This window comes from Gossypium arboreum, chromosome 3 (genome assembly GCF_025698485.1).
Source record: "Gossypium arboreum isolate Shixiya-1 chromosome 3, ASM2569848v2, whole genome shotgun sequence".
Classification (NCBI taxonomy): Eukaryota; Viridiplantae; Streptophyta; class Magnoliopsida; order Malvales; family Malvaceae; genus Gossypium; species Gossypium arboreum.
The window spans coordinates 5,518,559-5,534,296 of NC_069072.1; the positions used below are offsets into that span (position 1 = coordinate 5,518,559).

The 15,738-nt window shown below is 35.7% G+C and overlaps 3 protein-coding genes and 1 pseudogene across 4 annotated transcripts; all 4 read left to right on the forward strand.

Moving 5' to 3' along the window:
- Positions 1-493: 493 nt before the first annotated feature.
- LOC108476242 (mitochondrial import receptor subunit TOM40-1-like) lies at positions 494-4,802 on the forward strand. The gene is made up of 11 exons (XM_017778392.2): positions 494-807; positions 1,667-1,748; positions 1,878-1,977; positions 2,087-2,182; positions 2,287-2,337; positions 2,428-2,493; positions 2,922-3,023; positions 3,635-3,703; positions 3,782-3,865; positions 4,243-4,338; positions 4,517-4,802. The coding sequence occupies exons 1-11, from the start codon at positions 675-677 to the stop codon at positions 4,568-4,570; spliced, it is 933 nt and encodes a 310-aa protein (XP_017633881.1). The 5' UTR covers positions 494-674; the 3' UTR covers positions 4,571-4,802.
- A 258-nt stretch (positions 4,803-5,060) lies between these two features.
- Positions 5,061-7,461, forward strand: LOC108476243 (uncharacterized). 2 transcript variants are annotated; one of them, XR_008279906.1, is made up of 3 exons: positions 5,061-5,847; positions 6,135-6,306; positions 6,617-7,461. XR_008279906.1 is itself a non-coding variant. In XM_017778393.2 (2 exons), the coding sequence occupies exons 1-2, from the start codon at positions 5,205-5,207 to the stop codon at positions 6,140-6,142; spliced, it is 651 nt and encodes a 216-aa protein (XP_017633882.1). In that variant the 5' UTR covers positions 5,061-5,204; the 3' UTR covers positions 6,143-6,544. The 2 variants fall into 2 exon arrangements, 1 of the variants encoding a protein (XP_017633882.1); XM_017778393.2 differs by lacking the exon at positions 6,617-7,461 and having other exon boundaries at positions 6,135-6,544.
- Positions 6,219-11,196, forward strand: LOC108474981 (probable linoleate 9S-lipoxygenase 5; annotated as a pseudogene).
- A 48-nt stretch (positions 11,197-11,244) lies between these two features.
- On the forward strand, positions 11,245-15,723 carry LOC108475460 (5-oxoprolinase 1). Its single transcript, XM_017777427.2, has 2 exons — positions 11,245-11,417; positions 11,551-15,723. The coding sequence occupies exon 2, from the start codon at positions 11,566-11,568 to the stop codon at positions 15,382-15,384; it is 3,819 nt and encodes a 1,272-aa protein (XP_017632916.1). The 5' UTR covers positions 11,245-11,417; positions 11,551-11,565; the 3' UTR covers positions 15,385-15,723.
- Positions 15,724-15,738: the final 15 nt, after the last annotated feature.

The window sequence follows — 15,738 nt, forward strand, 5'->3', positions numbered from 1 at the left end:
TATTCAGATAAAAATCAAACAACTCAAAAGGTTTAAAGCTCACAAATATCAAAATGAACGAATAATAATTAAATTACAAGTAGGCATCAAGCTTGAACAATTACGTTAATGTCAATGAAGTTTTAGTATAGTTGACAAATACATTTTGAGTCTTGAGTATTCAGATTCGAAATCTAAGTCTCATTATAAATACGCCAATCAAGGAGTTGGTGTTTACATATTGTTGTAAGAGCACCATGCTTTCATTCACCTTATCGTTGCTGTGTTAAACATTGATCATCAATACAAACTCATACGTCCCTAATATTTGATGGGAAACAATTTCCAACTCCTGCTACTTTAAAATAGACATTAAAGTTCTTTTTCCTGAAATATGAAAATATAATTAAAATTTTGAAATTTTAGTTATTAATTTATTATGTAATTAAATTAAATAAATAATTAAATTTTCATATGTTTTAATTTTTTATTTATTTTTGTGAATCTAATATTCTGTGAATCTAATATTCACCCTTGAGTAGGGAAATCGTAAAATAAAACCCTGGCTAAAACCCATAATAAGCGTTGCTTGACTGCTGCATACTCCTCCTTTCTTTCAGCCCCTTCCCATTTGTACCTCACCATTACCCTGAGATTTTGCGGCAAATTCCTCCTCCGAGAAACAAGAGAAGACGATGGCGGGGCTTGTACCTCCTGGTGCCTCACCCGATGCTTCCAAGCCGGGTCATTCCAAAGCTGATGAGAAAACTGATTACACGAATCTCCCTTGCCCTATTCCTTATGAAGAGCTCCACCGCGAAGCTCTCAGTTACTCTTCTCTTCTCACTTCATTTTCTATATGGGTTTTTCTTTCTATTCTTTTCTTTATTGATTTCTTAACTGTATCTTGAGATCATGGATGCCCTTTTTTTTAATAAAGAGAAAACCTTAGTTGGTCATTTCTTGATCTTTATTGGTAAATGTGGAATTTTATGGTTTAACGTTTTGACTATGGATGGTGAAGTCACTGGAATAGAGGGGCTACTGATTTAGCTTTTGGCCGGTCTGGTTGTTAAGTCCCTTTCTTAGAACTCTGGTCTGCTTTGATTAGTGAAAATATGGGGGTTTTCCCCTTCTTTTTTGATAATTTTGATGACTTGTCGAAGTCGAAACGTGAATCTCTCTCTTTTTTTCTGAGTAGGTTGATGGGTTTTGATTTTTGATTAATCTTAATTGCAGCTTATTTACAGAATCAATTGCTTCTTAGAATTAGGGCAGTGGGCAGTAGTTTCTTTGGGTTTCATAAAATGAACAAGTATACTACTAATAACGCAACCGATTCCCTTGGTAGCATTATAGTAGTTTGGTGCCAATGGTTTATTATGTTTGACAATAAGGGTTCTTTTTTTGTGAATCTTTTCCTTGAGTTCTTTGAAATGTGTGTTCGATTTCATGTTTAATATCTTTCTTTGGTGGCATATTTTCTTCATTACCTACATGTTCCTTGTGTCTGTTGACTGTCAGGTGTTCTGTTAAATTGTTTCTTTTGATGCATATTGGGATTATAGGGTGTTATGATGCATCTTTAGCAGGGTTATGTCGGAAAAAGATTAATGTGCTCAAATGGTGGTTAGGGTCTGTTCTTTTTTATTAAAAGTTAAATTTATTGCTTGAAAATGTTTGACAGTGTCTCTGAAGCCAGAAACTTTTGAAGGATTGCGATTTGATTTCACCAAAGGACTAAATCAGAAATTCTCACTCAGTCACAGGTAGCTTCGTCATGTTTGACTCTTCAAAATATTTCGCTGTTATTATTATTACTAATGCTTTCTTTTATCTTTTCTTTCCTATATTAATTAATTAATACTGGTATCTATTCATTCCCGATCATCTCTCAGTGTGTTTATGGGCCCAACAGAAATCCCTTCTCAATCTGCTGAAACCATTAAAATTCCTACTGCCCACTATGAATTTGGTACCAACTTCATTGACCCGAATGTAGGTGGCTTCTCTCATTATCTTTACTCTTCCAGTTCACTCGCTTGTCCTCCTAAAATTGTTATCCTACTAAATAAACTTAAAAGTGGGATCGATTATGGTCTTCCAGTTGATGCTTATTGGGAGGGTGCTGACTGATGGTAGACTCAATGCAAGACTGAAATGGGATTTGACTGACAATTTTACTGTGAAGGCTAATGCTCAGGTAAATCATGTGTTCATTTATTATTTAGTCTTTTGCCTTTTTTGTTTAAATGCAGACTGTGTTTTGTGTGAGCTAGTTGGTGACTTTGTTGTTTCCTGTTCCAGCTCTCAAATGAGCCTCATATGTCACATGGCATGTTCAACTTTGATTACAAGGTCAGTCACTCTTAAGCTGTATTATATCTTAGCTAGTTGGCTTTCATCTTTGTGTGTCGTCTTTTTGACATTTCTGTCTTCCTTGTATAGGGTAAAGACTTCAGGTCTCAATTCCAAATGGGAAATGGTGCGCTATTTGGAGCTAGTTACATCCAGGTAAGTCGTCTGAAGCCACATTGTATATTTTGAATTGAGCTACGAGAGCATAACCTAGCATAATGGACAGCTTTTTGTATGATCTGCACCTAGAAAAAGTTCTTTTACTATTCCTAGATGCAAAGTAATGCGGACTTGTAATTTCTCTTTGCAGTGCTCTAGTTTGTCTTCTCTCAATAGAAAATACTCTTGAGAGACTATTCTAATAATGATGGAAGCAACTACATTCAAAAAATAAAATAAAGATAATGATAGAAGCAACCTAGATTTTCTTTACCAAAGGCCACCTGCATTTTGCATTTAGTTTCCTGTTTTGAAGAGGCATTGCATGGCTTTCATTGTCAGTTTTCTGTTGAATCCACTACCTCTGCCATTATGATTCTTTTTGTTATTTTTAGTCTACTAAAATCTAAACCATATTTGTGCAGAGTATAACACAACATTTATCCTTAGGTGGTGAAGTATTTTGGGCTGGTCAGCACCGAAAGTCAGGCACTGGTTATGCTGCCCGATATGAAACAGATAAGATGGTAATGTAAGGCTTGTCAATATTTGTCCAATAGTTAGTGGGTGCTTTTCTATTACTTCTAAATATGTTCCTAGACATGTTACAAAAGTGAGAGTGTAATTTAGATTTTAGTTCCCTAACCAAAATGCTGATTAGGGTTACCTAGTTGTGAGAATAAGGATTTTCTTTCATTTCAATGACTTATGAATGAACCACGTCGTTGGAGTCAAGAACACATATTATGAAGGTAAAACTTACTCAAAACTAGTTAATACAATGAACAATGTTTTGAACATTAAACTTCTAGGTCAAAATTTGATGACTCCAATTGGTTATATCACGTGTTAATTTTTAGACATGAAAGATCCTAGTTAAGGGTTTAAGCTCCACTTCATGAGCTTTTTAGCTATTCAGATTCAGAATTACTGTTCGTCTAGTCTCTGGGTATATGATGGCAATGCTTCTTACAAATCTGAGTTTTGTCCATAAAATTATTAATTCGTTTCTCCCTTCATATTTTTCCACCTTACCCTGCCAGGAGGAGGTCTTAGGCACAGAAATGAAATGTTACTGCTAGAAATATTCTCTGTTTGCTCTATGCAAAGTACCAACAAAAGTATTCTCTGGCTCCAGGTTGCTACAGGGCAAGTTGCAAATACTGGAATTGTTGCTTTGAGCTATGTTCAGAAGGTATCTGATAAGGTAAGACTCCCCCCCTCCCCTTTCCGAAAAGTATTTCAATTTGTTTCCTGATAATTCTTACACATCATTTCTATCAAGGTTTCTCTCGCGACAGATTTGATGTATAACTACATGTCAAGAGATGTAACAGCAAGTGTCGGCTACGATTACATCCTAAGACAGGTATACTTTTGGTTGCTAGATTTTGTTTCCACGTCTATAGAAGTTAGAATTTAGCATTTGTATTGCTTTTTGTGTAAACTATATTTCCTTCTGGGTATCAGAAAAAAGGACTTTACAAAGCCATCATTCTTTCCTCCATACTATATGATATTTTTTTTTTTTGGGGGATGTATTTCAAAGGGATATTTTAAGGGGATGTATTTCAAAGGGTTAACGGACTTAAAATGGTGTAGAGCTAGGCAACAGGAGAACCATGACCGGCTAAAATGATGTAATACTCCATAAAACGTCAAAAGAAGAAATGCAATTCTTTTTTTTCTTGATATAATGATCTATCTAAACCATCATTCTGGTTGATCAATTCGTTACATTGTCAGTGTCGTTTGAGGGGAAAGATCGATTCCAATGGATGCACAACCTCGTATCTGGAAGAGCGATTAAATATGGGCCTAAACTTCATTCTCTCTGCAGAGGTAAGATGACTTTCTCAAGAAAGAGACTTGCAAGCAATTATACACACTAAAAGAGAAACTTGTTTTAACTGTTATTCATATTTTGCTCAGTCCCTTATTTTCAACATTGTTTGTATTTCTTTCCCTTGATTGATGAAAGTCCTAACATTTATTTTTCTCCGGTGTTATGCTTTTGCAGATAGATCATAGGAAGAAAGACTACAAATTTGGATTTGGATTGACTGTGGGGTGATTCATTTTTTGTTCCGCATTTAAAAAAAGGGGCAGTTTGAAGTAGTTTAGTTTCTTGGGTCACACCTTTAGAATCTGGGTTGAAGATTGAAACATTGAATTTGTACTTGAAAGTGATGCTTTTATTGGAGCTGATGAAGCAATTTTAATGGTTGTTGTTGGTTTAACACTTGCCATTTTCACTTTTAAGAGATGTATTTCTCAAATCAAATGCAATTTGAGAGGTTTAATAATTTCATAGGATTTTCTTCCTAATTTGTCTTTTTGGTTGAATTAAGCATGCTATTAAGTCTTTGTTTTGATTAAGCACGAGCATCAGAGACGAAAATACCAGACATTTTTTAATTACAATTTTAAAAATTGGTCAAATTGATTACGGTTTTGATTTATGCAACGCTAGCAGTCAATTTTTTAAGGAGAGGGACCGTTTTTGCATGCTTTTTGAAGTAGAGGGACTGGTCAGATGCTTTTACCGATTTAAAATAAAACGGAAATCACTTCAAATATTGATATTACTATTAAGTACGAGGAGCAGGGAGATATTTACAACTTTGTCACTGAAACCAACATGAGTCAGTGGATAAAGGAAGACTGAAGTGGCCAAGAGGGAAAAGCATTTACGGAAAGGGAATAAAATGAGCGGCAGAAAGAAGAGCTACGCCGCAACGACGGAGAACGATGCTGTGGATCAGCTGTTGCAAGCGGCGCAGGATGAGATGCTCTTAGAACTCTCTGTCGACAGTCACATGTCACGTGTGGCACCTGATTATCTCAACCCTGATCTCCGCCGTCGATTCCAGGCTCTCCGATCCCGACCTTCCTCTTCCCATTCACAACAGAAGAAACAATCATCGGCACCACCACCATCGCCGCCGAAACCACAGCCGGAGCAAAAAGAAGACGAAGAGAAAAAGGATCGAAAATCGAAGGTTGTCGTTCCCGACAATGTCGACGAGGAACTGAAGGCTGTGTTGGGCGATGATCTCTCCGCACGATTCGCTGCTCTCAAGGCTTCCTTGTCTTCATCTTCTTCTAATCCTACTGCTGCTACTAGTATTTCCACTAACGAAGTTCGTATCGGTCTCGAAAAATCCGACGGCGAAGATGATGAGGAAGATGAAGTTGAAAGAGTGGTCCAATGGGCCAAGGATGCTGCTCGCCTTGACCCTTCTCCTGCCTCTGATGAAGATGATGATGACCTAATCGGTTCTGATTCCGATGATAAAGATACTGACTATGATGATGATCCTAAACATAAAAAAAAGGAATCAAAACTTAGTACGTATTTCAGTTTCCTTAGAAAAAGACACTTTTGATGTTATTGAACTGCATTTCTTTTGAATTTAATTTGCCGTAATATATATATTCCTTTTAATTTTGGCAGTATTTCTTCAGTGGTTTGTTGTTTTTAGTAGAGAATGAAAAAATCAATCTCTATTTCAGTGTACTTAACCAATTCAATTTAGGGTTTTTATTAAACATTATATTTGGGTAACGTGAAAAGTGAGAAACATGAATGATCAGCTGCTGCTTTTGTTTTGACCAATTGTTTTAATTTCTTCCAGGGAAATGAGGGTCTCCTTAAAGAGCAGCCTTGCAGCAATAATCCATTGCCAAGCCTGAAACTTTTAATCCTATTTTTATCGAACATGTTCATGTTCAGATTGGATGCAGTGAATACTTTCAGCAGAGTTGTTCATTATCAACCTGATTATAGCAATAAATCTTCATATAATGGTACCATGCATGATCATACGTCAAGGTTTTTATAATTTCTTTCTGTATTTTACGGAGTTTTTATTGTTGTTTCTGCCTGTAGATAGTCTTTTTTTGTTGTAATTGATCCTACAGATAGGTTTTGTAGAAAGATCATTCATATGCATAAAACAATATGATTTTACTTATGATTTGCAGTTATGTGCTCTGTAACTCCCACTGTTGTTGAGAATCGAATTTGTTTACGTTCATTACCATAGACTCGAATTTGCGTCTGTTTATATCTTACATCAGATTTTACTTGTCTTCTTGTTCATTCTTGAGCTCACAGGACGGTTGTTTATGCTTTCAAGAAGCAGGGGATGACGCTAAACTTCTGGCATTTTAAGCTCATGTCTGTCAAGTTTGATCTTGCCTTTTTGGTGTTTGATTAAGTTTCTTGAGAATTATAATTTGTTAATATGTGATGTTGAGAATTATATATACTTAAAAGGAAAAAAAAAAAAAAAAGAGTTGAATCTGATTGTTTTGTCCTTTGGTTCCTCTCAAATCTGAATGAACCTCTGGTTATTTCACCTTTTATACGGTGCCATCAAAAGTTATACCTGTTTAACTATTTGCTCTTGTGATGACTGAAAACTGGCGCAAACCAATTTTTAGTCTAAAATAAGTGATGTTTATGGGTAGGGTTGGGTTTAATTTATGCATGTTTTTTCAAGCTTTGTGATGGACAGGTAACAAGCTAATATCAGCTATGCAAATGCTCAAGTTCAGGGCGGGTCACATTGATAATGATTTACTCATTGCTTATTAATTTGCCATTGACTTTGGTTGTGCACAAAAGTGAAATCTAAACAGTCCTCAACATTTTAGCTTGGAAAAATGTCCAATATTTTGGTGTCAACAAGAAATGCTTCACCGGTTATGAATTCTTCACTTTGCTGAATAAGTTTGGTGAAATCTTGAAGGTTAAAATGTGCTGATAATCCCTGGACATGTATACAATTTGAGATTTGGTTCCTGTATTTTGAAAGTTAAAAATTCAATCTCGATTGACATCCGTATTATTACCAATACAAGAGATGTGGGTTCAAGTTAGGTGTTAAGAATGAATTATGTCTACTTCTAGACATTGTATAAAAAATAATAATCTTTTTACTTTTTTCAATTTAAAAATTCTAGTCTATTCATTATCGTCATTGGCATTTTTTTTTGGTTAAAATTTGTTAATTTAATATATTTATTTTTTGTCAACTGTTTGTTGTCATATGAGGACAGGTTCATCAAAATTTCGAGTTGAGAAGTTCTGATAGAAAATACTTAATGACATGATTTAATTTTAAATTTTTATTAAATTTCAAATCTTGTCAAACTATGGGACTAATAATATATTTTAATCAAACTTGAAACATTGATACTAGAACATTAATTGAAGGTTAATTTTTTTTGAGCTATTGTGTTATAATGTCATGTCGAAGGGATGTAGAGTTAATTTTTTTAAGTCATTGTGTTATGCTGTTATGTCGTCATATTTTAACGGAGTGATATAGGGATATAAATTAAGACTCTACATGTAAAGAATTGTAATTATTTTAGTAACAAGCTTGTGAGTTTGTTCAACATCCTTTTGTATTCGGATTGTAGTTACATTTGTGGTAGGATAATTTTAGAGGTAGAAAAATTAGGGAAGATGAAGATAAGAGTGAGAGAAGAGAGAGATAAACCAAATTTGTGACGGAAAAATGCTGCTGTCATTTGATTCTTGTATGTATCAGAGTTCATATTTTCCTTTTCTGTTCTAATTGGTACAATTAAGTTTAAAAATATATTTTAAGTACACTGTCAATCTTTATAAATCTATGCTAACAAGTGAAGGTGCTAATAGGGTTATTTTTGTGTTCGGGACTTTCGAGTTTTAATTTTTTTTTGGTTTCAAGTTAAAGATATTTATCTTGAACTAATGCGATGAGCTATTAAATGGTTTAGCATAATTAATGATTAAATGCTTTAGTTAAATTATATATTTTTGAGAATAATTTATATATATATATATATATAAGATATGATATTTTACATGAATCAACATTAATTCATATCATGCCATAAGTCCCGATACATATATCTCATTATAATTTATTTTTTGTTAGAAGCTAAATACAACCTATTTTAAATGTTTTGAATATGCGATATATGTTTAAGTTGCTCCACCACAATAGACAAAATAAAGAGTTTTCGATAAGTTATGTCAATACGATAAAATACGGAATCGTAAGAATGAAAATTTGTCGACAACGATTTTGAATGCAATTTTATTATTGAGATAACGAAAGAAAATGTGGGTCTTGAAGAAATTTTTTGAAAAATATAAACGCGAAATAGACTGATCAAAATCAGGGGCGAAGCCAGAACAAAATTTTGGGGGGCAGGATAAAATTTTAATTTTTCATGGTTTATATCTTTATAATTTGTAAAGGATTGAATCGAATCGAATTTTTATAATTTTAAGGGGCCCAAAGTGCAATTTTATCTTTACTAATTTAAAATATTTAAAAAATTTTAAAGGCTAAAAGAGTAATTTTATATTTTGGGGGGGGGCTGGGACCCATGCCAGCCCTCTGGCTTCGCCCCTGATCAAAATGAAAAGACACAATTCAAGTAGAATTAAATACGTGAAGTTTCTAAACTAATAGTCCATACATTTAAAGGTAAAAAGTCATTGAAGTTCCAATGAGTAGTCTTGCGAAAACGAAATAAGAAATATGAAGTTTTCGCTAAATCCTAGCAATGATTATAAAAATATATTCTCTTATGGTAGATGTAATAATCTTTAGCTATTTTATTAGTGTAGCGGTTTATGAAAGATTTAACATGTATCTTATAATTGTTGTTACAATCTTTATATAAATCGTCATATAGTGTAAGTTTATATTAAAATCTTTAAAGGATTTAGAATGATAAAAGCATATAAAAATTCTCGGGAAATTGTTCAATATGTTTGCGTAAACATTTATATGAATTGCAATGATTTGAACATACGTGGTAAATTTGATTCAGTGAATAATAGTTGAAGGAAGATTATAAAATCATCCGAAGTACATATATGTATTTTTATAGAAGGATCATGATCAAACTTTACTATAATTATTGTTGAAACTTCTGAAAAGATCAAAATATATTTTCTCAAAATTTTTCCTCACTCATGACTTTCAAAAGGATGTTGATATAAATATTTAGCAAAATACATTTCAGTGATTATTTGAAAACCTAGCATTCAAGATTGAATATATAGAATTTAAGATATCATGTGATGTTGTCATGAAATTGAGTAAATACACGTTGTACTCTTTTTCTTTTAATCGATGTTTTGTCCTATCGATTTTTCTTAATAAGATTTTTAATCAGACAACATGTTATATGTGCATTTTTTTCCTTCACTAAGAATTTTTTTTCACGGAGTTTTATCTTATTAAGATTTTAAAAGATACGTTATCTATTAATAGACATTTAATAAGAGTGTTATAAATATTTTATTATTAAGTAGATGTCTATCAAGATCGAAACAAGTTTGATCTACTTTAGGACTCTAATATAAAAATTAAAGGTAAATATTTATTTTATTTATATTTATTATGTCTATAAATATAAATTTTAAATAAGCATTATAAATATTACTATTGGTCAATAAAAATATGTTCTATTCTGTTGTCCAATTTTTTTTCTTTTACTTCCTTTATTATTTATTTTATAATAAATTTGAATTTTTATTTATTTTTGAAAAATATATTTTTAAATTGTATGATATCTTTAGACTTTTACATGAGGTGAAGCAGAGAAAAAATAGTAATAAAAAGAACTAAGCGAACCAATTTAATAATAAGTTTATTCTTTTAAATAAAAAATTATTTATTTATATATTTAATATTTTCAAAAACATAATAAATTAATATATATAAATAAAAATATTATTGACAATAAATAATAATATATAAAATTTAAAAATATATAAAGAAATAAATATTTTCTTAACCGTCTTTCCAAGAAAATATGCACTTGAAATGTCGTCGTCTGCTATTTACAGGAACTGGGATTTCACCGACCAGGCTCTCCGTATTGAGGTAAAACCAAGCTATATAATGATATCTATCATTAAAATTTCAAGCAAACACCATTAAACCGTTTGTTCTTTTCTCAGAGGAATTACAGTGCTGGACTTGAGTTGTCTCCATGGGCAGAATAAACGATTACCCATACGCTGTTGATGGGTTAGAAATCTGGTCAACCATTGAAACCTGGGTCACCGAGTACTGTTCTTTCTACTACCCATCAGATGAAACAGTTAAAAACAACAATAAAATCCAATCATGGTGGTCGGAGGTAAAAAACGAAGACCACGACGATTTAAGAAACGATACATGGTGGCTGGAGATGAACACATTAATCGATCTCACCCAAGCATGCACCGTCATAATATGGATAGCTTCCGCTTTCGACGCAGCTGTCAATTTCGGACAATACCCATACGTCGGATACCTCTCAAACAGACCAACAGTCAGCCATCGGTTCATGCCGGAGCCAGGCACCAAAAAATACGACGACATTGAGAACGACTCAAACTTGGCTTTCTTGAAAACAATCACCGCACAGTTCCAAACCCTAATGGGTGTATCCTTTATATAAGTCTTATCAAGACATTCAATAAATGAAATAAACCTTGGGCAAAGAGATGTGGCGGAATGGACCACTGACGATGAACCCTTAGCCGCATTCGAAATAATCGGGAAAGAAGCTGGTGGAAATTGAGAGTAGGATAATCGAGAAAGAAACAAGTTAAACATTTGTAAATTTTGAGTGTTTGTGGAGTGACTAAAATTAAAATTATAAAATATTTATTTTAAGTATTTAAAATAAAAAATTAATAGTTGAAGGACTATCTGTGAATTTACCCATAAATTAATGAGAAGTAAATAATAAAATTCCACCGCTGCACTAACAGCAAAACGGGCATCTGTGGAACAACCACCTACCATTAGTCAGTTTCTATACGAAGGAGGGTATCGAAACGACACCCGTCTGTCTCCATCACGTAATCTTATAGACGTATCAATCTCTAATTCTCAATCCCTCCTCACCTGGTAATCAATCTCCCTCTCCTACGTCCCTTTTCTCTTTCGCTCTCTTCTCTTCTTATTCATATTCTTTGCTAATTTCCAATCGTCTTCTGCTTCAGTTTACTTGTTTTATTTCTGGGTTACTATTCTTTTTTAGGGGTGTGTGTAAAAAATGGGAAGTGTCAGTGGAGAAAAGCTTAGGTTTTGTATTGACAGAGGGGGTACTTTCACCGATGTTTACGCCGAGATTCCCGGTCACTCCGATGGCCGGGTCCTTAAACTTTTATCCGTTGACCCTTCCAATTACGACGATGCTCCGATTGAAGGAATCAGGAGGATTCTCGAGGAATATACGGGGCAGAAAATCCCTCGAACTGTCAAAATCCCAACTGATAAAATCGAGTGGATAAGGATGGGGACGACTGTGGCAACAAATGCCCTTTTGGAAAGAAAAGGGGAAAGGATTGCTTTGTGTGTTACTCGTGGTTTTAAGGACTTGTTACAGATTGGTGATCAATCTCGTCCCCATATCTTTGACCTTTCTGCTGCTAAACCATCTAATCTTTATGAACAAGTTATTGAAGTTGATGAGAGGGTTGAGTTAGTTCTTGACGAGGAAAAAGGGAATGGAGAGAAATCTGGGTCCTTTGTTAAAGGGGTTTCTGGTGAGCTTGTTAGGGTTGTTAAGTGTTTAGATGAAGAATCTTTGAAGCCTTTATTGAAAGGTTTATTGGAGAAAGGGATTAGTTGTTTGGCTGTTGTGTTGATGCATTCCTACACTTACCCTTATCATGAAATGGCTGTTGAGAAGTTGGCTATGAGCTTGGGTTTTCGACATGTTTCGTTGTCTTCAGCTTTGACTCCCATGGTTCGTGCTGTTCCTCGAGGTTTAACAGCTAGTGTGGATGCTTATCTAACCCCTGTTGTGAAAGAGTACTTATCAGGGTTCATATCTAGATTCGATGAAGGTCTTGCGAGGGTGAATGTTCTGTTTATGCAGTCGGATGGAGGGCTTGCACCGGAAAGTCGATTTTCGGGGCACAAGGCTGTTTTGTCTGGCCCTGCTGGGGGAGTTGTTGGCTATTCACAGACTCTTTTCAGGCTTGAAACGGAGAAGCCTTTGATTGGATTTGACATGGGTGGTACATCGACCGATGTGAGCCGTTATGCTGGGAGTTATGAACAAGTCCTAGAAACTAAAATTGCTGGTGCTATAATACAAGCACCTCAGCTTGACATAAACACTGTTGCTGCTGGTGGTGGATCGAAGTTAAAGTTCCAATTTGGAGCTTTCCGGGTTGGACCAGAGTCTGTGGGTGCTCATCCTGGTCCTGTGTGTTATAGGAAAGGTGGAGAATTGGCAGTCACTGATGCAAACCTGATTCTTGGGTATGTTGTTCCTGATTATTTCCCAGCAATCTTTGGTCCGAAGGAAGATCAACCTTTAGATGTCGAAGCAACCAGGGAAGAATACAAGAAGCTAGCAGAGCAAATAAATTCTTATAGGAAGAGCCAAGATTCATCTGCAAGGGATATGACAGTGGAGGAGATTGCACTGGGGTTTGTGAATGTTGCCAATGAGACCATGTGCCGTCCCATACGTCAGTTAACTGAGATGAAAGGCCATGAAACAAGGAACCATGCACTAGCTTGCTTCGGAGGTGCTGGGCCACAACATGCCTGTGCCATTGCTAGATCACTAGGTATGACAGAAGTACTTATTCACCGGTTTTGTGGAATCTTAAGTGCGTATGGAATGGGATTGGCCGATGTCATAGAAGAGGCACAAGTTCCTTATGCTGCAGTTTATGGTTCTGAATCTGTTGTAGAGGCCTCTTGTCGAGAAGCTATATTGTTGAACCAGGTAAAGCAGAAGCTGCAAGAGCAAGGGTTCAGAGAGGAAAATATAAAGGCTGAGACATATCTAAATTTGAGGTATGAAGGTACAGATACGGCAATCATGGTAAAGCGACGTATTGCTGAAGATGGATCTGGATCTGACTATGCTGAGGAATTTGAGAAGCTTTTCCAGCAAGAATACGGATTTAAGCTACAGAATAGAAATATCCTTGTTTGCGATGTCAGGGTTCGTGGGATAGGAGTTGCTAATATATTGAAACCACAGACCCTAGAACCTGCTTCTGGTTCTCCCAAAATCGAAGGCCACTACAAGGTCTTTTTTGGGAATGGGTGGCACGATACACCATTGTTCAAGCTTGAGAATCTGGGATATGGGCATGTTATACCTGGCCCTGCGATCATCATGAATGGGAGTAGTACAGTGATAGTAGAACCAAAATGTAAAGCTATTATAACCAAATATGGAAACATTAAGATTGAAATTGAGTCTAGTGTAAACACAGTGAAAGTTGCTGAAAAAGTTGCAGATGTTGTGCAACTTTCTATCTTCAATCACAGATTTATGGGAATAGCTGAACAGATGGGACGGACGTTGCAGCGGATTTCTATCTCGACAAATATCAAGGAAAGGCTAGACTTTTCTTGTGCTCTTTTTGGTCCAGATGGAGGACTAGTTGCCAATGCTCCTCATGTACCAGTGCATCTCGGAGCTATGTCCAGTACTGTTCGTTGGCAGCTTGAATACTGGGGTGACAATTTGAATGAAGGAGATGTCCTTGTCACTAATCATCCTTGTGCTGGAGGTAGTCATCTTCCCGATATAACTGTGATAACCCCAGTTTTCAATAATGGGAAACTAGTGTTTTTTGTGGCAAGTAGAGGGCATCATGCTGAGATTGGGGGTGTTACACCTGGAAGCATGCCACCTTTTTCGAAGTCCATATGGGAAGAAGGAGCTGCCATAAAAGCATTTAAACTAGTGGAAAAGGGGATTTTCCAAGAAGAAGGAATAATAAAACTACTTAAGTTTCCAGGTGCTGATGAACATTCGCAAAATATCCCAGGAACACGACGGCTTCAAGATAACCTATCAGACCTTAGAGCACAAGTGGCTGCTAACCAGAGAGGAATTACTCTAATCAAAGAACTTATTGAGCAGTATGGTTTGGAAACTGTTCAGGCTTATATGACTTATGTGCAGCTTAATGCAGAAGAAGCAGTAAGAGAGATGCTCAAGGCAGTTGCTGCAAGAATTTCCTCAGAATCAACTAGGCTTGGCGAGAGAAACTCTATAACGATAGAAGAAGAGGATTGCATGGATGACGGGTCTGTCATTCATTTAAAACTCTCTATTGATTCTAACAAAGGGGAAGCAAGTTTTGATTTTAGTGGAACTAGCCCCGAAGTCTACGGTAACTGGAATGCTCCAGAAGCTGTCACTGCTGCTGCAGTCATATACTGCCTTCGTTGTTTGGTCGATGTTGATATTCCTCTTAATCAAGGTTGTTTGGCTCCAGTTATAATCCATGTACCGGCAGGCTCATTTCTTTCTCCAAGTGATAAAGCTGCTGTAGTAGGAGGCAATGTTCTCACATCTCAGAGAATAACTGATGTAGTATTGACTGCATTTCAGGCCTGTGCTTGTTCTCAGGGATGTATGAATAATCTTACCTTTGGGGACAATACTTTCGGTTATTATGAAACAATCGGAGGTGGGAGTGGGGCTGGTCCGACCTGGGATGGAACAAGTGGAGTTCAGTGTCATATGACAAACACTCGAATGACCGATCCTGAAATTTTCGAGCAGAGGTATCCAGTATTCTTGCACAAATTTGGACTGAGAGAAAATAGTGGAGGAGCAGGACATCGCAAAGGGGGTAATGGACTTGTGAGGGAAATTGAGTTCAGGCGCCCAGTTGTGGTTAGCATTCTTTCTGAGAGGCGAGTACATGCACCTAGAGGGCTAAAAGGAGGAGCAAATGGAGCTCGTGGAGCCAACTATCTTATAACAAAAGATAAAAGACGAATCTACCTTGGAGGCAAAAACACAGTAGAGGTGCAGGCTGGGGAAATACTTCAGATTTTAACACCAGGTGGTGGCGGCTGGGGCTCTTTGTCTTCTTCCCTTTGATCATTTACTGTCTTTAAAAACTATTTTCATGGTAACTTTGATCACCAAGTTTGAAAATTGTCTGTTGTAATGCCAAATGATGAAAACCATAATAAATATGGGTTGGGATCTGAGATTGCCATCTTGTGGCTTAAAAACCAAATAATTGTAATGGAATGAAAATTTTCAAGTATGATGAGGTGCTCGTTTTCTTCTAGTTCTAGATTTCCTCTAAGTTCTGATCTTTTCTGACGTCAAATGTTTAATGTTTTCTAGGCAAAATGAATGCATTGTTGTAATAAATAATGCTTTATTTTACTTCGTTTATATCAAACAATTTATTGGATTTTAGTATTACAATGCAAACTGTTAAGT

Bases quoted from the DNA above. Each gene is read 5' to 3' on its own strand.
- LOC108476242 (XM_017778392.2), top strand. From the start codon at position 675: ATGGCGGGGCTTGTACCTCCTGGTGCCTCACCCGATGCTTCCAAGCCG. The intron at 2,494-2,921 runs GTAAGTCGTCTG...ATATTTGTGCAG, and splicing joins TTGGAGCTAGTTACATCCAG to AGTATAACACAACATTTATC. The intron at 3,704-3,781 runs GTAAGACTCCCC...ATTTCTATCAAG, and splicing joins TTCAGAAGGTATCTGATAAG to GTTTCTCTCGCGACAGATTT.
- LOC108476243 (XM_017778393.2), top strand. From the start codon at position 5,205: ATGAGCGGCAGAAAGAAGAGCTACGCCGCAACGACGGAGAACGATGCT.
- LOC108475460 (XM_017777427.2), top strand. From the start codon at position 11,566: ATGGGAAGTGTCAGTGGAGAAAAGCTTAGGTTTTGTATTGACAGAGGG.